Below are 27,379 nucleotides of genomic sequence, written 5' to 3'. Positions count from 1 at the left end.
GAACTGTTTATTTTGCTTGTAAATTCGTATGATTTAAAGATAAAAAATAAATAAATAAATAAAATAACCTTAGCAATATTTTATATTTTTGATACACTATTCTGATAAAGTTCACCAGTAAGCGCTACTTATAGTCGAGATTTTTATTTAAAAATTACTCTAACATATGTTTTATCTAGGTCGATGAAAACCATATGAAGATTCTTCTGGTATTCTCTATACCTTTCCTCTAGTATCCTAGGTGCAAATATTGAATTCGTTGTCGACCGTCCTTGTATGAAACAAAATTAGTTCTTTGCTATTTCTGGCTCTTCCCACAACCTTGCTTTAATCATTTTCTCCCAGATTTTCATGGCTCATAAATTTTATTCCCCTGTAGTTGTCACGTTCTTGCACATCACTTTCGTTCTTCAAAACCGGCAGAACTCACTGCTTCTCCATACTTTTGGCATATTTCCTATTTCCAATATCCAATAAGGAAGCTACTGCACCTCATCTTTACTTAAACTTTTTCATGCTTCGATAAGGATGTAATTCAGACCTGGGCCTTAAGACTTTTAATCTTTGTAATGGAATTTTCCATTTGTACCATAGACACAGAGCGAACAAGTCCCTGATTCATGGGTTTATTTTTGCAAGTTTCCTTTGGGTTTTCTTCACTGAGAAATTTCTGGCAATACTCCTTTCCCAGTTTGTTTACATTCTTCCCATTTGTCAGCTCTCTACGTTTCGCAAAATTTTGCGAAGACCATTTCAGAATGAGGCTCTGGGTTGTCAAGAAATGTAAGGGGCCGATTAAATACCATGTTTTCAAAACTCTACGATCGCAGCACAACACAAAGTTTTTCTTTTTAATTTTCGTTTTTACTTTGTCTGGAATTAAACACATCGTGTTAAGCTTATCACAAATTATATTTTATGCCGTTTGTAGCAAACTGATCGTAAATACTGCGTTGCGATCACGTAAATCCTCGGTTTAAGACCTCAGCATAACGTAAGTCTCCTTGACGTCAGTCGAGCAATATGGCCGCTGTGAGAGATTCTTGTGTGCTTTTTTTTTTTTTAAAAAAAAAACTATCATACAGCATCATTTTAGAACACAATCAATAAATAAACAGCCACCCACAACGCAATCAGTCTACAATTGGAGGAAGTAATTTCAGGAAACTTGTCTGTGAAAGAGGAAAGTCATGGAACGTGTCGTGTTACCAAAAGGTCATGCAAAGAACGTTGTAATTTAGCCATAATGTGAACTTCTACGAATACTCTTCCAACAATGTAATATTTTTGCCATGATATTAAAACTGTCTTTTTTTTTAGGGTTATTCCTGTATATTATTATTTTATACTTACAAGGTCAAATAACAGTGGTTTCTGGTTCTAATATTTCGTATTCAACGATGCCGACACAGAACACTACATGTATTAACCAATTATTTGTACATCATTCATTATGTACTAACGGTTTGAATTTAAACACTAAAAAATAGAAATAGTAAAAGTGTTTGCGGCAGGTAACAGTTTAATATACAAATATTATTAAACTTACATTTTTTATTACATTTGGTATTAGATTTAACCTGCATATTGCAAAATATACCAAATATTTACAATTTAAGCTTTTGATAAAGCATCTTATCTGAATTAGAATTTAAGAACCAGTTTTCTCTTAAGCCTAATGTAAGTCCAAAACGTAACTTTTGGATCACACTTGTGTACATTAGCAACTTACGGTTTATTTTAGATATGAAATTTATTACTTTAATCTGGTCATTCTCTTTCTTACAATTTGATACATTATGCGGAAAATGTGACAAGAAGAATGTCTATTAACTACTGAACGAAGTTTCTTACTAGTGAGACGAGTTCCCTTATTAATATTCTGATCAGATTATTTTACCTAAGTATACTGTAATGATAGTTGATTTACTATTAGGTGATATACCAAATTCTAGCGAAATCAACCAGCGGTGCAAATCTGTCTTCAACATTGGGGGGGGGGGGACGGGTAAGAGCGTTCCTATATATATATATATATATATATATATATAAATTATTATTATGAAGTTGAAAAAACATTGCTGTGGAGAATCAGGAGAGCAGAGTTGTCTTCAACATTGGGAGGCGTGAAGATTTGAGGCTTATTCTGGGGGGGACACCAATTTCATCTCACTTTCCTTTGTGGCAATCAGACACAAATCATCGCATTTCTTCACCCAAAAAAAATTCAACTCGGTTTATTGGGGGGACAGTCCCCCAATTCCAAGATTGAAGGGGACATGTTTCCTCATCCCCCCAAGATTTGCGCCAGTGAAATCAACTACTAATCGACTGGGAATAAATTCGAATTCTATGTAGCAAAAACTCCCAATATAACAAATTTTGTGCCTAATGCAATTCAAAGGAAACCTAATTATATTGAATTTTCACCCATCCCGCTGTGCTTCCTACTTCTACATCAAGTATAATGGATTCGAAAAGAAACAAAGTATTAATATTCTATGTAACAAGAATCCCTCATATAGCGTATTTTCTTCCTACACGCCTGTAATTTAAAAGAAACATATTTTTCCCCTTCTTGTTTCGTCTGCTGTATTTAATTCCCACCAAGTGATTGAGACGCATTCCTATTCTGTGTATCAAGTAACGCTATGAATGTATCAAAGTTCATAGCAATATGCCCTGAAGTAAAGTAATTAAAAATAAAAACAACGCTTTTATAAAATTCGTTAAAAAAATTTATTTTTGTGGTGGTAAAATGAAAATGAGAGTTAAACCAAAAGCATTGGGAGCCTCTCCTTAGGTTAAGTGCTAAAATTTTCTAAGGATAAAATATTAAATCACGGCCAATGATTTTAGTCGTAGTCCTATTTTTTTAAAATTATATCTTGCCTATATATATATATATATATATATATATATATATATATATATATATATATAATAAAATAAAATTTTCTTTTTAGGTGCATTTTATAAATCATTGGGTTTCTTTTTTTAAAAAAATAACTTTATTTATTTTTTGGCTTTATTCAATATCCTGTAATTAACTCTTTATTCGTAACTTCTTTAACTTGAAAACACTGTATAATTTTAGTGTGCAAGCTTAAATGTTTTTATTTCTAAGAACATATTACGAATTCTTACAACAGTTTATTCAAAATTTTCGCAAAAGGATAAGGACATATATTATTCAGCTTTAGTATAGACGAACGCAGTTTTCGAACAGGTTACAGATCACTTTGAAATTGGATTTGATTTTAACGTGCCTTTCAGCAGTGAAGCTATATGAGACGTGGAATTATACCTTAACGTGGAATTCCAACCACATGAGCTCCTGCTGCAAATCGAGCCCGGGTCTCCCGAGCCAAATGCGCGTACGCTATCCACACAGCGACGAGGGAATTCTGGCAGAACACTTGTAGAAAGCTGTAGTTTATAGCTATTCCATTAACAGCGCCGTAAGAAAGGTCACGAGGCAGCACTGAACCACTGTCTTAATTAAGAAATACATAATGAACTGGTGTGTCTACACAAACACACTTGTAATAACTTAATTAATTTTACAGTAAACAGATAAACAGCGAAAATTATATGAAAATATTGTATCATGAACGGGTATAAAATAAAAAGCAATATTTAACTCTAACAAACGAAAAAGTAACCTAATAAGAATACCCTTATGACTCCCATTACTTCAATCATACTGAATTCGTGAAAGACAAAAGTGACTGTTGTAAAATGACCCTGGACTAATTTCGTGCTGTGTGTACAACAATTAAAACAAAGACTTAATAAAATTTCCCCTCTACATTGCTCTTTCTGCGTTAGCCATACTAAACTCGAGAACAAAAAAATACATTGTGGAGCAAGAATCCATCATATACTGCTCTCCCATATCAGCCATAGCTACACCTACACATTTCTCTAGACTCAATTCTATTCTTAATTTCTTTATCACTTTCGTGTTCCCGCACTTCGAATATTATTAAAGAGGAACTTTTGCGACATGTTAATATCCAGACTCCGGGAGTACGCAGAAATAACTCTGACCTGAAATGTCTTCATAAAATAGTTAATGGAAACTTAAAATTGGAAATATTACTTCAGGAACTATCCTTATGTGTCTCTTCCCGCAGAACCCGGAATGCCCACCTATTCTATCTTGCCCGTCCTAGGTTGGGAATTATACAGGTCTCTTTTTTACAGAATACCGAACTGTTACAACCAGGATTGGCTGGTTTAAACCAAAAAACAAAAAATGTTCGTAAAAGTGTGTGTTTGTAAAATCTTGAACACACATTTGTGGGTTATCACGTTTCACTCCCATATATTATTCGTATTATATTCAGACCTAAATTCCCCATTCATTACTCAAAGAGATTATACTACAAAAGCAACTTTTTTTTTATAAGTTTATAAATGTTTATTTTGTGATTTTTTTGTAGTTGTTATTATTGTTATGTAATTGCAATCGAAAAAAATTCCAAATATTGTTTCGTTTCAATCTTTACTATTGATAAAATACAACGAAAATGCCGTACTTTTGTGTGTGGGGGGGATGATATGTACTCATCATATCATACAGACCCCACGAGAGGCATTTAGTGAAATGAGAAGTATCTTTGGTATCTATTTATGTATAAATGAGTCTGAGCCAAAGTGGACTCAAATAATTCGTATCTTTATTCACTTTTCTTATTGATATGCAAATTAAGTCGGTGTATTTCTTTAGTTTGGACCAATAAAAGTCGTTGTTAACTAACTTGAACTAAATTAGTTCTTCTGTACTCCGTAGTACTTTGAAATTGTTCATATATAGTTCTGTGTAATGGTTTCACTTGTGCCACTGTTTATATTTTTGTTCTTCTGAAATGACTCTTGATAGTTATATTAAGAAGCATGTAAAGATCAGTAGAACGTCTTTTTTTTTTTTTTTTTTAATCAGGATTCCTTCGTGAGTGAGTCGGCAGACGTATCGCATTTGTGGCCAATTAGTCCTGGTTCCGAGTTCAAATGGAGGACAATTTCTCTCGGATGTAACTTGAGAAGCGGTTTTTATTCCGCCCCTTCCAGCATAACCCGGTTGTTGCATAATAATATCAAGGCGAAACAAACTTATTTCTATGCATATATATTATGAATATATAGAGCAAATTATTTAAACCATAAAAACCTGGTTCAAACCAAAAAAACCTGGTTAAAAAAAAACTGTTTTTTAAATAAAAACCATGGTTTTTGCCAACCCTGCTTACAATCATCTAACAACTGATGTGGATATTTCTCCGAGCTACCCGGTCTTTGAAAAGAGCAATTAAACAAGTTTTCGCGAAATAATATTACTTTTACACTCTTTGTTGACACTGTCATTTTGTTTTTTGTTTGTTTCTTTGTCTTGTTTTTTGTTTAACATTTTTCTTTGTAAAATTACAAAGTTATGCTGTATCTGGGAATTTGTTCAATAAATAAATAAATAAATAAACCAAATTTCGTGCTAATATCCACTGAATAAAAAAAAAGTACAAAATACTCATCATATCATCAGATATCAAGAATTTGTTCATATAAGTTATATGTTCGTATTCTGTATAAAAAGAAATCTCATTCACTAAATTTTTTGTTGAATGACCAGCGGTTTAAAAAAAATGACAGGTAACAATATTAAACTTTCATTCCTTTTCCTCTTTGATACGTAAAAAAGTGAAAACAACTCCCGAGTGACACGACCTATTATGATACAAAAAATTAATTAGGATGCAGGAGTACACAGTTGCACAACATAGTTTTTCTGTTGCGATACGGTTTGTTACATTATTATTATTTTGAGCTTAAGGTCACACGATTATGCACCGAGACTAAGGGAGATGATGATGATAATGATGATAATTAGATAATTAATGGTGGAACGAAAAAAAAATGGGAGGCAACTGGAGAGCACCGACAAAATCTACACACATGATGTTGTTCACTGCAAAGACCACTTGACGCGAGCTGGAACTGACCCAGAGAAGAAGGCTCTCCAATTAGCCATTGTTTAAGTGGAATCCTTAAAAATTAGATAGCCTCAAAATGAAATGAAATGAAATTTTGAGTTTTACGTCCCACGGTTATGCCGGTTAGGCTAAAGGAGACGGTGATAATGAGTAATGAATGAAATGGTGGAATGAAGAAAGTGGGAGGAAACGGGAGAACCCCGAGAAAACCCACGCACACGGTGTTTGTCCACCACAAAGTTCACTTGGCGGGAGCAGGGTTTGAACCCGAGACTCCTATCACCAGAGGTGAACAGCCTCAACATGATTTATCATAATAAAACGTGATTCGTTAGTATTTTTTATGAATGTACGAATTACGAAACATGGATAATCTCTTCTCAATTGCCTATACCTCATATTGAATTCGCGCTGAGTTACACGACACTGGTGGAAATGCATTTCAGAACATCTGTAGAAAGCATTAGAATGAAATTCACACTGACTTCTTGTCTATAGAGGGCTTACTGACCTCATTTTGAAAGTCTCAGCACAGCCAAAATAGGGGTATGTTCCTGTAGCCTGTAGTTACTAACAGGTTGAAAGTCGAGTGTAGTTGTGTTTGGGAATCCGTTGTGTGGTTCACAGTGTTAACCTTTTTCACAACTAAGCAACTTGGAGAGTCGCCGTGTAGTGGAAATGGAAGAGTTCAGTTGTTGTTCCGCTGAATTACCTCTGGCAAATGCCATGATGTGTCAGTTGGTCTACCGGTGGGATACTAAATAGGAGATACTGTTTCCCACAGCAGATTTATCGCAGAGCGACTAAATAGAAGGATCCTTCGATTCGTCCTATCTGCTACGAACACTAAACAACAAATTGTTAGACGCAGGTCTAGATTCCATTGTTCTTGTACTATATTAACATAATTTCATTATTTTCTTTTGTCTTAACAGATAACTATTATCCCTTTTCCATTCTTTTAATAGAAAGCATGGAAACACATTCCCAGAATTGCCGATAGATGCTATGGGATACATAATGAATAATCCAAATATGAACAATCTTATTTTGTATCACGAAATAGTTTAACTTCAATCAAACAGTTTCAGTATGCACTGACACCCTTGTCGATGGTTTCTAAAATGCTGCTAAACTGGAGTCATACAATACGTGGTAAGCTCTTGTCGTTTTGTGAAACCTTTCTGAAAGAAAAAGGTAAACATCTCACTTCTCTAAACTATAATGAACTAGGATTCTTGGAAAAAGTATGATGCATAGTTCATAGGCTTATCGTTGTTTTAATTTGCTGTCCTTTCTGTGAGTAAAAATTAGAATGAAGTTCCTGATAACTATAGTATACCTTTCTGTTAATTCTAGAATAATAATAATAAAAATCTGCGAAGAATATAAAATTGACATGACATTTTGTTTTTTCGATTGATATCAATGTGCTGGTGACCAAAAGAAAGCTTTCGCAATAATCTAGTTCTTAATGCAGCTGAAATTCAGTTATTTCGTTATACAAGGTAAGACTACTCATATTAGAGACACTCCCGCAATGCTGATCAGGAAATAAGTTGCACTGAAAGCACAGGTAAATTTCAGTTATTACGGAAGCCTATGTAGAACTGAAACCATAGTAGTGACAATTCCTAATTAACAGACCGATTGCTACACTTCCTTTTGGTATACGTGGCAATCACGTTATAAATTTCAAAAGTCCTGCTTCGTCTGGTTCTCATTCAACATCCAATGCAACATTTTCAAGTACAAATTCTATGGGCTTATCTGAAGTATCATTTTCTGAATCAGAGAGAATAAGAGGGGCAGACAGATGTACAATAACAAATTGTTCGACATTTCTTTAGTTGTTTAAGAGAATCGACTAGGAACAGTGGTAAACAGACAATCAAATCAAATTATTATATTTATATATATAACACAAGTTACTTCATTACAGTTTCTTTGATCAGATTTTAGAAAACAGTTTCCACTATTTTTCTCTTATGAAGTACCGATCACTGCACACATTTCTTCATCACTATTTGCTGAATTTCTATATGTGCATATTTCTGAAACACGCATTCCTGGACTTGTTCGTGATTGTATATTGTGATCTTGATAAAAATTTCACGTTGTACCATTAGAACTACTGCTGCCAAGATTACGCATGACTGCCGATACGGGTCCCTGTAGTACTTTTCTGGATAACCGCATAGTACCTGACACTGGATCCCTTCCAAAATATTTTACTTGCAGTTCTTGCCCCACTTCCAATCCGAGAGCACTGGGATGGTTAATCTGGAATGAATACAAAAATACTTTCAATTAAAATGATTTCATAATTGAAAAGCTCCGAAAGCTTTTATAAATAAGCTCACCCATACTGGTAAAATAACAATTTTACCATAGTGTTGTTATACACATATGATAGACAACAAACATTCAAAACCATAAACTGCCCAGTAGGTGTCACAATTATTAAATCATTGTAAAATACACCACAGTAGAGAAAATGTGTTTATTAAGAATTTGAGATGCGTGAGTTGGTTGTGAATAAGCATTACACAAATATTTATCTGTATGTGTTAATGGCCATTCTAAGAAGAAGTCGTCCAAAGATATGAGTAGGTTTTCTGATTAAGGCTATGGCAATTTGAAGACCCTTCGTCAAGAAGTAAGTGATGTAGGCTCGAGAATTAAACATTTCAAAGATGTCAACGTCCTCGATATCCAGAACTGATCTATGAGTGAGAACTTACTAACAAAAGCTGATTCTTTTCCAAAATTTCACCCCTAAGCAGCAGTAGAAGATAGAAGTGAAACTTCTGTTTCAGTGTTACGCATACTATAACTACAGAAGGGTTATTTTCAGTAGTAAAAAGATTTGCAGCCATGAAGTTCTTCAATTGTCAAATAAAAGGGTTTGTTTATATTTCAAGCTCAAAACAGATCATATGGACTCTCGAATCCTGAACAGCTATCACTTTGCTTCTATAACGATTTGATGAAGAATGGCCTATGATGGTAGGTCAAGAAAAGTGTCTTTAAGTGTCTTAAATGTTGACAATAATGTGGCAAACGAAGGTGACACGAGGTTCCCGTTTTGTTCATCTGAGATTCTTTTAACTTGTACAATAACTATGCTTCCATACCATCGCTATATGTTTTTCGTATGTAGTTGTCACGGAACTGTCGATATGCACTTAATTTCATTTCCATGAAAAATAATATAAAATGTTTGCCAAAGTCTGGAGTCAGTGGTAAATCACTTATCTTATACTCTTTTTCAAAAGTGGAGATTCTGCATACGACATACGTGCCTTCTAGTATGACCCAGAAAAAAACTAAATTATGTGACAAACTAGAATTACAAATCACTGAGCAAAGCAACGTTTATTTAAAAAATAATAAATGTCAGTTAGTGAGTTAGCTAATATGTTGAGTTAGTTGGCAAAACTGTTATACATTTATTATTTTTAAGTAAACGTTGCTCTGCTCAGTGATTTGTATCTCTAGTTTAAGATAGCAAGGCTAGTATAAACCAGTTACTTTTTAGACAGTGTTAACAATAAAGAAGTTGTCACAATTTTTGTTTCAAAGAATGACATAGTTTGATACTGATCACTATAAAATTAGATGACTGCGTTTGATCTTTGAGTTACTTGAAGGTGAAATACAACGGCGTGTTTTATTTTTCTTTCAACCTCCGTTAAACTACTCGAGGAAAACCACGTAAGGTGGTGAAATGTGGATACGCAAAATCTATTCGTTGGAAGTCGCACACCTCCATACCAAAAGACAGACTCTGGGGGTTCAATCATTGTGAAGTAGTGAGCGTCTAAATATATAGAACTGAATCGAAGTGCTTCCCAAGTATGAACTACACGATGTAATTCGATTTCTCCAGGCGAAAGGGCAGAATACAGCTCCTATTCCTTTTCGAATAATTAAGCATTACGACAGGAACTTCATATAAGTAATTGTTGTGTGTACAATTGCTACAGAGACTTTAAAGAAAGACTTACGACGAGAGTACGCAACAGTGGAAATCTGTGGCGGAAGGCGACTAGATGAACATGTAAATCATATTGTTCGTGAACGGGATAGGGTTATAGTTTCTGAACTACTCAAGCAATTATAATCATAGAAACCCCGGACCAGCAAAAAAGACTAACAAATTTAAAGGCTTATCTCGTGATTTCAAAGAATTGGAGAAATCTAATAATATCATGTAGTTCAAACTTGGCGGGCTTTTCTATTCAATTCGATATCTTTACGGTGCTCCCTTTTCCAGAATGATTGAACATCAGAGTCTAGCTTTCCGTTTGGCGGGTGTGCGACCTCCAATGAACAGATCTGGCTTAACTGCCTTTCGCTATTTTACGTGGTTCTTCTTTGGTGGCCTAAGGAAAGTTGAAAAACTTGCCCTCGTATTTTTAGGGAAAACAGTCGAATTTATAGAATTGTTGTGTTATGGCTTGGAGGATGTACGTACCTGCAGGAACAAACATAAAATTTTATTTCGTGAAGGAAAACAGGGGAATATTTATTCAGAACATATAGCTTTTTTTTAGTATTGTTTGTTCTCATATTATTATAATCCAGTATTTTGAATGTATTTTTCGAACGTCACGAAAATATATCTCTCAATCCTCTTGGGTTAGCCCTTGTGTTCATGTATGCTTTTGAATTACAATTTTTTGCACTATATGAGTATGATAAATTATTAAATTTTTTCTATCAAATTAGGCCAAACCAAACCATAGTATGCAGTTAAAAAATAACTTCTACATGTAAAATGTAGTATGTTTCCCTCTATAAAAGCTAACGATGCCAGTGTATTCAGTTCATATCCCCTAACTACGTAAATTTAAATTTAATTCGGATTTGTGTATTTCATGAAGAATGTTTTAGAAACCTGTCTGTTAACTGGCGATATAGATTTATTCTTCATTACGTTCACAGAAAATATGATTTCTCCTTAATCTCAAACGTTTAGACCAGTGGTTCTCAAACTTTCCGATAACGCGGACTCCCAGTTCATTCGGAAAGTGATCTGCGGACCCCCTTGCAATCCTATCTGAAATTACATATGGTATTAAAAATATACTAATTAGAATTACCAACATGATTGTTTCCCACTGAACGAAATTTCAATTGAAAATACAGTAACTTTCAAGACTGATAATCATTTTTTTTAAAGGTAATCCACTTGATAAACAAAGTTCTCAAATGTAGGGTCACTAATGTGAGGAATTAAATACTTTGTGTTTTTCCATAATTGCATTGAAAGCTGGAATAAGTTTTGTAACCATCAATCTTATTTCCGAGTCCACATTAAGACAATTTCGTTTTAAGGTTTTAATGCTGCAGAGAGCAGAAAACATCTGCTCACATAAGTAAGTGGTAGGGAAAGGCATCAAATGTTGCAATGGATTTTTAGACAACTCTTCATACCTAGAGCGCAAACTTAACCAAAAGCTACAAAGTTCATTTTCTTTGAAAACATTTTTCCATGAAATATCGCAGGATAGTTCCAATAGCTGTTTTTGTTATGTGTTAGACAGATTCATACCTCATATGTCATGGATTTTTATATTAGTGAAAGGATTTTCAATCCAGCCTTTACCAGGTTGTGGGACAAGGAAATATTCTCAAAAACTTGCAACTAATGCTTTCAAATATCCTACAAGCGTTCTGTGCATTTGAGCAGAGAGTTTTCAACCTGAAGAATCAATAAAATCCTTGAGCCCTGGAAATGATAAATAGTTATTGTTTTGTACTCGTACGTCCCACAGTTCTAGTTTCTTAATCTTAAAAATACTTCTTGCATAACAGTGGAGAGTTCCATTTTATTAAAACGCATTTCAATTTTAGACGTCGCGGACCCCACTTTGAGAGCCACTGGTTCACACAATCCAAAAAGCGAGGACCATTATAAATAAACCTAAAATTCAGCACACATAACTAGTACATCTCATCAATTTCAGCTTTAATATTCGTTTAAAGTAAAAATTTAATATTGTATTTTTATAAACCTAGGCGGATGACTCCTAGGATAACTAGGAGTTATGTTAGTTATTATTATTATTATTATTATTATTAAAAACAATAAAAAAGAGCATTGTCATCTCCCACAAACAGTAAGTGAACTGCATGTGAATGCAAGTACTAGATATTAATTGACACAGAATGCAAATATACAAACATTTTGGAAAGAATAATCATCCACTATTGAATATCATAAAATAAGTCCCCTGTCACCAACCGCAGAGTGTTCAGAACCAGACCAAATTGTTCTATTCACGAAAGAACTCATTTCACTAATCATCGTGATTCACTTCGTCAGTGCATCGTTCACGGAACTCACTGGCCTTTCATATTTCTACAACGTGCCGATTCGAGTTTCATTGCAGTTAAATGACTAGCGCCTTCGGCTTCGATTCCTGACGTGTACATATGATTCGGATTACACTTTATGCTGCAGGTACACATCTCATACAGCCTCAATGCTGAAAAGAAGTACTGAGTTACAAACAAATAAAAACTGTTGTGCTTACCTTTCGTTGATCTAACTGAGAATTATGAAGTAACGCAGGAGACATTGTTGGATATAAAGTCACCATAACTCCAACATCTCTAATTTCCACTATTTTGGCTGTGTAGATTCCTCCAAATTCAAGCGTCGGCTCTCGTTCAGCAGCTAAGAATTCTTCTATCATTTCTTTCGCTTCATCCATTGCAGCCTGGTTTGGTGCGAACACATTAAATGTAGACTCATCGATTTGAGAAACCTAGTGAATGCAGAATAAAAATAAGAGTAAAAAAGAACACGAGTACGAGGAAGTAAATTGTAACAGATAAAATCCAACTAAAATATACATTAGTACAGTACGGTTACCACAAAGTTCTTGCAAATAAGTTCCTTAATTTTCCAGGTCTTCTGCAACCACGTCGAGAAGTTTCTTTCCAATTTAAAACATATTAAATATTTTTAAACTTCTAATTACTTTTAACTATCATATTGTTTTTATTAAAGGATCGGATTTTAATCACTATTATTATTATTTTGTTGTAGTAGTAATGATGATGATGATTACGTCCAAGATGGCGTCTGCAGGACATGTGCGATCTTTGTAGGAAGCTTTTTGGGGGAAACAACTGGTTTTAGCTTGCTACATGTGTAGAAAATAGGTAAAAATAAATATGAAGATTCATGGTAAATTTCCGTATTCAAATGTAACAGATATCGACGCACCATATCGGATGACACGTCTCTACGAACAGGAACACCAAGGAACAAAGAACATTATTTACTTTACTGAGGACTTACAAGAAGGTGACGAAGCTAGTGAAGCTTTAATATTGAATCGTTGAAACTGAATGATCCAAATACAGTTGTGAACGATAAATGTTTGAACTGTAGTTTGCGATATATATATATATATATATATATATTTAACAAACTGGCTAGTGATATGACCAAACTACTCAAAGAACTGTCAGTGGCATGAAAAGTCAAATAAATATTTTGAGGACTGAAAACAAAAACATACGTGATCAGCTGTCATCGAACCTAAACAGCAAACTCTATGCTGAGGTTGCAAAGGAGAAGGCAAACACAACTGATAACAGCCCAGGACATGAATCAGCATTTCCACCACTTAACATCGATTGTTTTGCCGATAGCAGCAGTAAATACAGGTCAGTACTATCACTTCAAACCTTGGTTACCAATGCTTCTGAAGGTCAAGCAATGGAGAACAGTCACGTCGCAATTTACAGAACACGGCTAAGTCTAAAGTGGTACAAGGAGATCAAATACTGCACTTGAAGTTATTAAAAGCCAAGTGAAGCAACAAGCATTATTTGTTTATAACGAGATTCAACCCAAAGTTACCTATGACGATTTACTGCACTTCGTTAAAGAACGAAGTGGTGTAACCGTCTTGAAGTGTGTACAACTTAAGACTAATTATGATACATACTTTATTTTATTTAAGTCTTAAAGACGATGACTAACAAAAGGTAAACAATGAAAATATGTGGCCTGAAGGGGTATTTTCTACGAAATTTTAAGGAAAATTGTGTGTTAGAAAAATGTGTATTCAGTAAACAATGAAAATAATAGCACAAATATAAATGATACACAATCAGTGACGTCGGGAGGAGGTGATTATACAGCTAAAAAAATGAGTACCAGGCATGTAAACTTAGAGGCCAAAAACTAGGGAAATCAAAATATTTGGGGGTTTAATACAAAAATACCAAACTTTCCAAACCAAGTAAACATAGCAGAGTGTGATGTCCTTTCATTTACCGATTCATGGTTTCATTACGAAAGATACTATGCTATGAGCCTCTAATGATCCCAATGCAATTAGGACAGATAGAAATTTCGGCACTTTCTACAAGAAAAGACGCAGCATCTGCCTTTGACTAATTACGGACCATATATAGTGTTTCATTCAGTATAACATCAAATAATTTAGAAGTTGTATGGGTAAAGTTAATAATTCCTAACGATAAACCAATCATATTAGGACTGCACTATTTATCTCAGTATGTGAACATAGAAGTATTTAAAGAGATTTAGAAAATATTTCTTTAATGGACAGTGATGCAAGATTAATCATAATGGCGATTTCAACATTTTTGTGACTGAATTGAGAAAAAGAAATGTTTGTAAACCTCATACCACTTGAAAATGAAAGTAGAAGCATTAAATGGCAAATTGCAAATGCATTACATTTTTGTTAATTAATGACGAAATTTATTTAAGTGAAACACATAACACTAATAATCTATGTACACTCTTATACAAAACTTTAATGTAAAACATAATGGAAATGTGCCAAAAGTTTATTTTTAAATTGGTAATAAAAACTGAAGTTTCTAATGGAATATAACGGAACTTAAAAAGTTTAGGAATAAGAAAAGAAAGAATCACATAAAATATAAGCAGGCTGGAAAGCTAAAATGTTATTTGAAATTCTCACAACTTAGAAAAGTGGTTACGAGAAAATATTTTGAGCAAAAGAGAAAGTATTATAAAAACGAGGATTTACGTTTAATGAATAACACAGCTGTCTTTTGGCGTGATTTTAAAAACTTTTCAGAATGTTCCAAATACAATTCGTATTAGTAATGATTTATTGTGGACACACCTATAATGGCGGAAGGTTTGAGAGATATATACGAAGATTACTTTAAGTAGTAAAATTGTCAGCATTATAATGTAAGTAAATGACGTAGAACTGTAAGTTGTAAATATTTGTAAAATTTGATAGATGTACTACATAAAATAGACTGACGTAATTAAAGCAATAGGAAAATTAAAACCTTGAATGTTGCAGGATCTGATAACATACCTAGTTATGTAATAAAAGGTTGTACGGAAAGTTTAGTATCAAAACTTGTTAAAATATACATCCCCCCATCTGCAATATTTCCAAATAACTGGAAAAAGATCGTTCAATTATATTAGTTTACAAATTAGGTGATAAAAATACAATATACAACACTATTACTATCACAGCTACAATGATAAAAGCCTTCAGTAAAACATCCAAATCTATTATTCAAGAATATATTCATTTTAAAGTAAAATGTCAACATGATTTTGAAATGAAATCTTTAAGTTTTATGTCCCACGGTTATGGCGGTTAGGCTAAAGGAGACGGTGATGATGAGAAATGAATGAAATGGTGGAATGAAGAAAGTGGGAGGAAACGGGAGAACCCCGAGAAAACCCACGAGCACGGTGTTTGTCCACCACAAAGTCCACCACACGGCGCGAGCTAGGATCGAACCAGGAACATGAGCCACCGCGCCCCCCAGCATGATTTTGTTAAAAATAAATAGATAAATAAAATAAATCAAGTGACACCAATCTTCTTCAAACAGCCCAACAAATTCCAAAGGCTACATCTTTAAGCTCACAACTGGATGTAATACGAGTATGTATATCTATCTATCTATATAGTCCTTACCAAAACATTTGATTCTATGCCACATTATCTTTTACCTGAGAAGTTATAGCTACAGGATTGATTCCAAGATTTCACAACCGGTATCAGAATTTCTTGCCAGGAAGAACGGAAAGATTGATTGTACACACTCTAATGCAGGAAAAATTCAAAGAGGAGTACTACAGGGACCTTCGATCGGTCTTTTACTATTCTCGATCTTTATAAATGATTTGCCTGAATTAATTCATGACGTTAGTATTCTGAGGTATGTAGACAATATTGAACTGTACATGGTTATCAGAGATTATACTGATGTAAAGCATCTACAGCACTATAAATCTAGTAGCGAATTGAGTTAATGACAATAACATGTGTATAAACGTAAGTAAAACAAAAGCTATGTATATACGAGAAAAACAAATTATGTAGTAACCAGATATTGTATAGACGGAATCAACTTGTAAAAAGTTAATTATGATTTAGGTGTAGTATTAGACGAAAAACTGTTATTTGATGAACATGTAACGGCAATAACCAGAGATACCATGAAATTTTTAGGGTTTTTATTAACTCAGCATAAGAATAATAATAATACTGACGTATATGTCTCATTGAATAAGATTTTGGTAAAACCAAAATTAGAACATGCATGTTCAGTATGGAATTCTAAGCCAAGTTCATTTTCAAAAACTAGAGCGAATACAAAAGACGTTTAGAAAACACTACTTTTGAAAACCAAATATTATTAAAAAGAGATGCATGTTACGTGATCAGACACTAATACAGAACTTCGAAAATAAATTGTCCAGCGCTTATATAGTACAAAACATTTTATTGAAAGTTCCTGATGTTAGAACAAGACAGGGAATGAAGTATGTCAATGGTTATAGTAGGTCTATTTTGGGCAGATAGCTAATAAATGGTAATTTTAAAAAATCGAAAGTGCTGCACAGAAAAATGTGCAATTACGTGTAATAATATTTGACTATGAATATGAGAGAGAGAGAGAGAGAGAGAGAGAGAGAGAGAGCTTTTATGAAGGAACGCAGACTGTAGCTCAATGAAACAAAAACTATTACAGAAAATGTAGAAAACAGTTCAAAATATTTAATAAATTTAATATTTAATAGGTAATTTAACCTAAGTAAATTGACCTAGCCTAATCGAACTTTACCTACCCAATTCTTAACAAGTCGAAAGAAATCCACAACAGCTTTCTTACCAAATATATATATATATAATTTATTCCGTATGTAACTTATTTACCCTACTCTAATGTCTACGTAACAATTTCGAGCTTGGTCGTGCCAAAGTTAAATGAGACAGACTGACTGTAGAGCGAAGGAGTGTTGAAAAGGAGAGAAAGTGCTTATGTAAAATGGGAAAACCTCTGAATTTAAAACAGGCCAAACTGTAAGTGCTCGAAGCTGTCTCCTCTCTACGATGCTTTAACTTCCTGCTATTTCGTACATCCTGTGGTTACGCTCACACTACCAATGATTATGTGGACATAGGTGACATGACCACATGCGTCCTATAATCCAGATATTTTTCCCACCCAATGAAGTATGTAATTTTCCAAGGCGACAATTTACAATGCTAGAGCTGTGGAGGCGTGATTTTATGAACATCGGGATGAATTACAACGTCTCACTTGATCCGAACAATCCCCACATCTAAAAATTACTGAACACCTGTGGTCAGTTCTAGAGCCCGGAATTCGGAGCAAATTCTCCTTCATCCACGCTAAAGAACCTAATGTTGCATTTCATAAGGAATAGTATAATATTACTCCGGACAACCATTTTATGACATATTTCACGACAAATCCGAGCTGCTTTGCAGGTTAATAGTGGTCCCATGCCGTATTAATCACATAAGTTGCATTTTTCATGTTTTCATTATTTATTACTTAAGACAACCAGACCATCAGGTAAATATGAATTTATACCGAATTATATTCATTCATTTATTTATTTAACACAACGGGAAATGGAAAGAAGTGTTAGAAAGTCAAACAACACTAGTAACCTATAAGAAAAGTACCAACATTCAGCTGATCCAAATTAAGAAAACTACAAATCTGTATCACAAGTACCGGCTATGCAAACGAGCACCGAGCTTCTTGATAATGAAGTGAGAGGCCTAACCTTTTAACTAAGTAAGTAAGAGAGATTGTATTCGGTCAAGAAAGGCACAATTTCATTTCCAGAAGATACATAATTTTCAAAGATACAGATAATTGGGAAGATCTGAACTCCGATCTACAGTCAGAATTACAATATATATTTATATATACTATTGAAATAAGCCATCTGGTTAGCCACAAATCTTCATAAATTGTAAAACCTGAAGTTAACATCTTTAATCACTATCTACATGTTCTACTTCATCCAGGCTCGAATGAAAGCTATCGTGTGAACTTTATTCGACAAATTAATTATCTCGATAACTTAACAAGTCTAGATGCTAAATTAAATGTGGAAATGACTATTTCTTTCTCTCGTATATTCGTACTTTTCATTGGCTAGCCTCGTGTTTGAACATTTTGCCTTCTCTTTTCTCAAGATATTCCCTGGCCAATTCAAGCGCACTGTACCTATAAATATAATCTATATATTTAAATGAAATAATAAATAATATAACAGGAAATATTTTAGTAAAATTAAATGCGTGAAATCAAAAATATTTTATGTTGTGCTACAGCTCTCCATAACTACACACTTAATTGATTTTATTGTTTGTCTACATGTAATGCCAAGATTATAAAATATGTAGCCTATTATTTAGAATGGGCTCCGAACCCACGAGCCTATAAATATTTTGGACTAGCAGCCACCCGCTCATTCATTCGATATTGCATAAATGCAAGAACACGTATTTCAAAATTGCAGATCGCGTAACGAGTGATAGACGATAAAATACACAACAATGAGATCAATTTAGTTAACTGACAATATTTTATTTATTAATTCATCTTATTTTTCATATAACAAAATTTTAAAAATCACTATTATTCGAATATACCATGACTTGTGACAACGTTTAAGTATCGATTTAATTTTGTAAATCTTCAGACTTATTTTTTCAATTTCTGAAAGTACTACTGAAATTTCTTTCTCTAGTATACTTATTCAAGGCTCCATGATCGGTAAAGTATGCTGAAAATAGACAAACAGAATGGAACGACACGTCTAGCACCTAAATATGCGATTATTAACTTTTTTTTTCTTCAACGCTAGTGGTATTCGAAGTAACACTGCCGAACTCCATGAGCATGAAGTTCATTTCGAAACTAATAATTTTCTTAATGGCCGTTGTAGCAGAGTAAGTGAGGCATAACTCGGGTTCGATTCTCGCTGAGGGACCAACAGAAAATCCGAGCAGTAATTCAGATCTCACTTTATGGAATAGATTGAGTGGTCGAGGTGATAGAATTATGATCTGTGTTATACACCATTCTTGGCCTGGTTTCTCAAAGTGAAATCATTATAGCAAGCTTTCCAATGCTAATGAAAATATATATAGGAAATCACGACGAAAAATATAGGATGTTTCGTGAAGGAACATTTCAATTATCCAATAGGTAGAAATTAAAAAAAAAAAAAAAAAATATCATATGGAAAGGCATCAATTATTACACGAACATACATTCTACTCTAAATATAACTAAATGGGTAATTATCTCGTTGTAAAATTTTATACGAGTTTCTTAGTGTTTTCGTCCCTAGCTCACCAGTACTAAGTAACAACCATAAGGAACGTGTAAAAAGAATCTGCATCAGAAAATCAGTGTTTGTAAGTACACGTCTCTCAGAAATTGTTTAATCCTTCTGTAACGACTAACATGACATGCTTTATCTTGTGCTGGCAGATCCCCCAGAAAGTACTATGTAGCCCTGGAAGTTGCTCCGCGATGCGTTTGCACACAGGAGAAAAAGTTAACCATCGGCTCGGAACATGACGCAGAAAGAAATGGATTCCTAAATCCAATACTAACTGGGCAAGAGCAAGTCCTCTCGTTGAGCCGCCAACATTCTGAACCATTGAAATACATCCACACAAAAATCTTCAATATCCCACGACAATGATTTTACTCCATTTGAAATGCATTAGAAACTGTGTGCAAAGTAAAAGAACCAATATCCAGAAGCTTTGGTAACCCTTGATCTTGGCACCAATCATTTAACATTCGCCGAAGAGACGCGTTCACATTAGGTCCATCACTTTCCAGCATGAGGATCTTATCATGAGGCAGTTTAGATGTTAATAGTTTCCGCAATACCTTGAAAAAGATCTAAAGATGTACCGTGCCCCAAAAATACACTGTACAGGTAATAACACAATTAGTTGAAGAAGAAAAATATCGAATGTGAATATCAAACTGTTTATCGGTTGCTGCGTTTGCTGTTTCATCTACAACAAGATTGAAGTAGTTACCAGAAGTTTTAACATCGTACAATAATTTTTCACGTAAATAGGGGCCAAGTCCCTGCGACATTGAGTATGACAACTTAGTCTTATGAAGCTGAAAATTCTTATTTTCACAAGCGGAAGTAGCAATGCAACAAAAATATAGGAAATATAGGAGTTTATAGGAAGAGGCGCAAATATATATGAAAAATAGGAAATACAGGAGCATTGGAAAGCCTGTTATAATTATTAGATACCTCACATATAAGAAAAGAAAACTTCATTTGTGGGACATTATGTTAAATACTGTTTAAACAAATTACCTGCACACCAGTTTCAGCCATCAAGTGTTTTATATTTCTTCCTCCCACTCCCAAGAACTTCGCCCGCTTATGCACAGGAACTTCCAACTTATCAGAAACTGGCCAATTAGCTTTTCTTCCCTTCCTGAAAGTAGCAATGAACAAAAGCTATAAATGAGGAAAGCAAAAAAGACTAATTCTCACCGCAAAAGATATATAGTAGAGTTTTCTTCAACATGCTCACAATACTGTGATAAAAGCTATAAACTCAGTCTACAGAATAAGATGTTACATGCATCTATTTCTATCTTAATATTTCTATGTTACAAGTTATACTCCACTTTAACTCGACTCAATCATTTGAATTTCTTCAATGCAACTTTCATCTGTGGGGTCAAGGCGAAGTTTATAGAAGATTGATCGGTTGATATTAGACCGATTTGGAAGAGACTCACCTTACAAGAAACCTCACCCCCCATTACTGATGGTATTCTATTGAATCTCCTGTGCTGTGGTCTATCGCCCAACATCAAAGTTTCCATTGCAGTAAACTCTGGTCAGGCATGGGTAAGAGTATTCAGTCTCACTCCTTCCTGTAAACTTTCCAGATACCAGCGAGAGTGCATGGACACCGGTGTTGGAGACGTCTTTTCAACAAACCAAAGTCGCTGAAATTCATTGGACTTTCATCGGGGCTCTTCACAGGAATGTCTTGAAACGGAGTGACACGAGTTCCTAGTTCCCGTGCTATTTCCTGATAAAAACGCAGATATTTTAGTGATATGACTTGAACTCTTGACCATATGGAACCTCATCTGGCTGGCATCCGCGCCATTTTACAATTGTGAAATGTCGATCCGAAACACAGGTGTCATAGTTGATTCCTCAATATCTTGCATTTACTTTTACATTTTTATCAATCTTGCATATCATCAATTTCCCCGCATAATCGAATCCCGAAACAACCATAAATGTACGTGGGAAACTTTCCCGGTAGTGGCGAATAAAATTGCAGCGGTCCTTGGCATGCTGTCACGGTATGTCAACGCACGAATGTGACCAGCAGCAATGAGATCGATGTATGCTTCGTCCATTGCGATGACTGTCAGTCTGCCCTGTCAACTGCTTTCCATACAATTCCCTACGGCTCGTTTTTCGTTGCACAATGTGGCGCGGGAGCAGGTATACGGATGTACCTCAGCCGAAGAGGAGAGTTGAAGCTGCCAAACTGAGTCGCTAGCCCTACGTACGTCAGGTCAATGGATATCCCTGACACGCTAGTTGGCGCAGCTCCTACAACACTGCAGGTATCAGTTTTCTTGGAGCCCTCTTCCCAGTGCTTTTCGCCAGTGACTCGTCACGGGCTCTTGATTTGTGAAACGAGCTACAATAGCCTTCGCAGTTTTACTCCCGAGTGTGAACCCATTCTCCCTACGTTTCATTAATGTATGAAAAGCGAGTATAGAAAACGGCTATGACATCCTTCTTAGTAACAGTTTAACTTAGGCGCCATCTGGTGACACTCAATAACCTATAACTTCATACTATTTCTTACAACATCAGACGCATCGTTCTACCGTCATTCTTCAGATGGCACTGGCTTTTCTATTTCGGTTCGAAATAAACCGAACAGCCTTCTGTATTTATTAAAAGAGAACGTGTCTTCTCACATACTAATAATATTAAAGAACATTTTTTCACTGTAACATTATGTTCAGAAAGATAGACAAAAATGTTTTGTACACAAAATGTAGTTAAAACAAATCACGTGTACATACAAGTGTTCGATCATAGTCGCTACTGCACTAGAACGTTCACTTAATGCTCGTTATTGCAACAGGAAGAACAGATCGTGATAGAATTTATTTAAATCTGAAGAAATAAGCAACCTATTGCCAGTATTCCTGTTGTCTCGACCACAATCTTCTAGATCAGTTTGTTTTCCGTATAGCCGGTGATTCCATCCAGCGTCAGCTATTAACTTCCGAGGATTTGTATTTCCAGGATGCAATATGTTTAGGAGTGGTTACAAAAAGTAAAAGAGAGTGCTTGAGACTGTTCAATCTGACATGAATACTCTTCATCGGACTTTCAGAAGCTCATCATTCCAGATCGTCAACCTCATCAAGTTCAGTGGCACGGTCGGTAAATTTTTCGCCTAAGAAACCTTTCGCTCCACCAAATGTAAATTTAGGCACGTGAAGGGTGCATGTCTAGCTTGAGGAAAGACTTGTTTTAGATGCGGCCAAGAGCCATTTTGCTATGGCATGCTAGTTTGAAGTGTCTCTGATCAATAACAAAGGAAGAAAAAAATCAGGCAATGCTCGATGATGCAGAGGCTATGAAGAAATAGTTAGATCCATTCATATTTGAACATTTTCAATCGTTTGCAGATCTGATACAATTAAATTCCATTTCTTCAGGTTCGGAAGGTGACAAGTATTCACGGCACCTTCCATGTACCTTACCGTTGATCTATAAATCATTTCTCTGTCAATACATAAATAAGTTAATTGCCACACTGTTTTCCAAATTTCACAAAGGAAATAAAAATCTCTGAACAAAGCAATTTTAATTAAAAATAATAATTGAAGAGTTCGGGAGAAAACAATAATAACCCTCATTTTAAAACCAAGAGAGTTAGTTACAAACAAACAATGATAACACTCATGTGAACTGAATTGTCGAAAGAGTTCAAGTTTGAAGCAACAGCATATTCATTATCAGTGGCACAAATCTGTCTTTAACATTGGGGGGACGATAAAACCGTTCTTCTTTTTTTGTTTTGTTTTGTTTTGTTTAGATGTTCTAAATGTTTATGAAGTTGAAAACCAATGCTATGGAGGATAGAGTTATCTTCATCATTGGGAGGCGGGCAGATGAAGCTTATTCTGGGTGGATATCAATTTCATCTCACTTTCCTTTGTGGCAATCGGACACAAATCATCACATTTCTTCCCAAAAAACACATTTCAAATCGGATTATTGGGGGGAAAGGAATCCCCCCAGTTCCAAGATTGGAGGGGACATGTCCCCTCATCCTTCCCGGGATTTGCGCCAGTGTTCATTATGCTATTTTTTCTATCTTGAATTGTTTCCGCAATTCAGCTAAAATGAGTGTTATTGTTTTTTCTGTAACCAACTCACGAGGATTTTCCCCAAAATCTTCAATTCTGTAACAGTTTTGCCAAGATGTTTAGTAGTTGGCGAGCTTTGCTCAGGGATTTTGCTTTCTTTTGTGAAGTTACTAAAGCAAAGCAAAGCTAACATGAAGCAGATTGTTTTCTAAAATATAATGATGTAATATCCTTGAAACTGTTTCGCTTATATTATAAAATCTATAATAAGTATATCTTTAGAGAGCACGAGGTGTTATAAAAAATATTAAAAAAAAGAAAGAAAAAAAAAACCGAACGTTTGCTGTTTTCGGTTCACTGCTAATTCTACAAACTTTCAACCATTACCTCCTTCAAAGTACTCCCCTCTTTGCTATTGTTTCTACTATTGCTATACTATTACTATTGTTTCTCCCAATTCCAGAATGTCTGCTGGAAATCACCTTTTTCAATGGTATGTAGTTCTGTCGTCGCATTTTTCTGAATTTCTTCTGTGTACTGTGTACGACGTCCTTTCAAAGGGGTTTTAAGTTTGGGAAGTAGAAAAAGGTCTGCCAGGGCCAAGTCTCGAGAACAAGTTGCGTGGGGCACACCGGAAGTGCGATATTTTCCCAGATAATTTGCCAGTTTTTCACTCAAGATTTGATGGCAAATCTCACAAACAGTTAAATGACAATTTTCCCTAATTACAACACGCACAATCTTAGCATATTGATCGTCTGTTAACGTGGAAGGTCGTTTAGTCTTTGGACCTTCGGCAACTGAATTTCTGCCCTCGGTAAAACTCTTGCTTTTTCACTAATCCGACAAGCAGCTTATGCACTACGTCACTCAACATGTTATTATTCGACACTAACTCATATAATGGAACCCAATAAAAAGCGATATTCCAAGATATGCCACTATGTACGCGCGGTAACCGAGGTACGCCACCAGCAGCCACTAGCCCGCTATTTAGAAAGTTTGGTCTTTTCGATCATATTTCGTATAGTAGTGTTTTCCTCAGCATATAGTAGTAACTAACTAACTAATTCTATGGCCTATGGAACCCGGAGGTTCAATGCCGCGTTCACAAAAGCTCTCCATTAACTTCTATCGTTAACCAACTGGATCTAATTTTTACTTTGTATTCCTATTTCTGCGAGATCCATCTTAATATTGTCCTCCCATCTGTGCCTAGGTCTTGCTAATGGTCGTTTTCCGATTGATCTTTCAGTCAAGACTTCGAAAGCGTTTCAACATGACCTGCCCACCTAAGCCTCTTAGGCTTGATGACCCTAACAATGTTGGGTAAACCGTATAAATTATGTAGTTCCTCGTTATGAAGTTTCCGCCATTCCCCATTCCCGTTCCTCTTGGGTCCGAATATTCGCCTCATGATCTTGTTCTCAAATACTTTCAGTCTATGTTCTTCTTTCAGAGTATGCGACCATGTTTCGCAACCATACAGAACAACAGGCATCATTATCATTTTATATATTTTAAACTTCAAATTCCTCGACAGAATTCGCGACGACAAGAGGTTTTGAACTGAATAATAACACGAATTTTCTGCTTTTAGTCAACATTTAATTTCTTCGTGAATATGATTTTTGTCTGTTAATATTGATCCTAGATATTTGAAACTATCCACTTTATCAAAAGTATTATTTAATGTTTTAACGCATCTATAATTTGCTGTATTACAGTCCCGACGCACTTCCATGTATTTAGTTTTTTCTGCATTTACTTCTAAACCCATGTCCCTGAAGCTTTTAATAAGATCTCTGCATTTCTTCCTACTGTTCTCCTATCATCACCTATTATATTTACATCAGCATACGCCATAACCTGGTGAACACCGTTCAACTCTAGGACCTGGTTGCTATCTTTGATTTTCCTTATAGCCTATTCCAGGACAAAGCTGAATAATAATGGCGACAACGCATCTGCTTCTTTCAGGCCATTCTCGACGTGAAAGCTCATGGACAAAACATTTTCCTACCCGGACTTCACTTTGGAATTCATTTAAACATACCTTAATTAATTTAATTAGCTTTTCCGGTATTCCAAATTCTGTAAGAACGTTGTACAATGTTTCTCTCCTAACCGAGTCGTAAGCCTTTCTAAAATCAATAAATAGTTGATGTACCGGGGTATTGTATTCCCACTTCTTTTCGAGTATTTGTCAAATGGTAAATATTTGAAATGAAATGAAATCTTTAAGTTTTACGTCCCACGCTTATGCTGGTTAGGCTAAAGGAGACGGTGATAATGAGAGATGAGTGAAATGGTGGAATGAAGAAAGTGGGAGGAAACGGGAGAACCCCGAGAAAACCCACGAGCACGGTGTTTGTCCACCACAAAGTCCACACGGCGCGAGCTAGGATCGAACCAGGGATCCCAAGCACCGGAGGTGAACGCTCTCCCACTGAGCCACCGTGCCCCCCGGTAAATATTTGGTCGATAGTTGATCGATTTTGTCTAAATCCGCGCTGATAATCTCCAATAATTTCATCTGCGCATGGAGTCAGTCTTGTTAATAGAATGTTTGAAAAGAATTTATAGGATGTTGGCAAAAGAGAAATGCCTCGATAATTATTACAGTAATTTTTGGTGCCTTTCTTGTGAATTGGAACAATGATTGATTCTTACCACTCTTGTAGCAATTCTTCTTTATTCCAGATAAGGAGAATGAGTTTGTTTATCTTGTTCTACAATTTTTCGCCTCAAGCTAAAATTAACTCAGCCGGAATTTTGTCTACACCCGGAGATTTGTGTTTCTTTAATTTCTTTATAGCGTTTTCTACTTCTATTCGATTGGGTTCTGAAACATACGGTTCTGCGGTGTGTATCTCACTTTCTCCATGCATATTAGTTTTTGGCTGCGTGTTAAGCAAATCGTCAAAGAATCCTTTCCATCTATTTAAAATGTTATCTGTATCCGTGAGATCTGTTCCGTCAGCCTTCTTTAATACAAAGCACGAGCTTGATATCCTTTCTTAAATTCGTTGATTCCCTTATACATGTCCCGAATGTTTCTATTTTTACTATTATCTTCAAGTTCCTTAATTTTAGATTTCAAAAAATCGCGTTTCTTTGTTCTAAGAGTTCTGGAAGTTTTCCGCCTGATGTCTACGAAATTTTGTGTAGTTATTTCATTCGGATTTTGTAGCCAACATTATTTTGCCTGTTTTCTCTTCTCTATTAGTTTAATGCATTCCTGGTCGAACCGTGGTTTGTTCCTATGTGTTTTCGCGTGTCCCAATTTTTCTTCCGCTGAAATTTTAATGCTATCTCCAATTTCAATCCAAGTACCCTCAACACTAGTGCGTTCCGAATTTTCTAAAGCCGAGAATCTATTCGAAGCTTCAATCTGGTATTCCTCTCTTACCTGGCTTTCTTCTAATTTCTTTAAATAAAATCTCTCCGTTTTCAGACATTGATTATTTCCTTTGTTCAAAGATAATCTCTCTCTTATTATCGCTGATCAGTGTCACAATCAGCCCCTCTAAACGACCGGACATCAATTTTGCTAGATTGTCTTTTTCTATCTACTAAAACTTGATCAATTGGATTATGTGTTTTTCCATCTGGTGAGGTCTAGTATATTTATGAAC

At 35.1% G+C, this 27,379-nt stretch overlaps 1 protein-coding gene across 1 annotated transcript in view; it reads right to left on the bottom strand.

Annotated features, from left to right (window-relative positions):
* Positions 1 to 3,534: 3,534 nt before the first annotated feature.
* Positions 3,535 to 27,379, bottom strand: part of PNPase (polyribonucleotide nucleotidyltransferase 1) — a 71,052-nt gene continuing 47,207 nt past the window's right edge. Inside the window, exons 7-9 of the mRNA XM_081730840.1 lie at positions 20,686 to 20,809; positions 12,539 to 12,772; positions 3,535 to 8,276 (exon numbers count right to left, since the gene is read on the bottom strand). Coding sequence (XP_081586966.1) covers positions 8,106 to 8,276; positions 12,539 to 12,772; positions 20,686 to 20,809 — 529 coding nt within the window. The 3' untranslated portion in view covers positions 3,535 to 8,105. The remainder of the gene's footprint in view (positions 8,277 to 12,538; positions 12,773 to 20,685; positions 20,810 to 27,379) is intronic.

The sequence above is a fragment of the Thermobia domestica genome, chromosome 11, assembly GCF_964235325.1.
Source record: "Thermobia domestica chromosome 11, izTheDome1.hap1.1, whole genome shotgun sequence".
NCBI lineage: Eukaryota > Metazoa > Arthropoda > Insecta > Zygentoma > Lepismatidae > Thermobia > Thermobia domestica.
The sequence above is the reverse complement of the archived record's forward strand: the minus strand, read 5'-3'. Positions and strand labels throughout refer to the sequence as shown.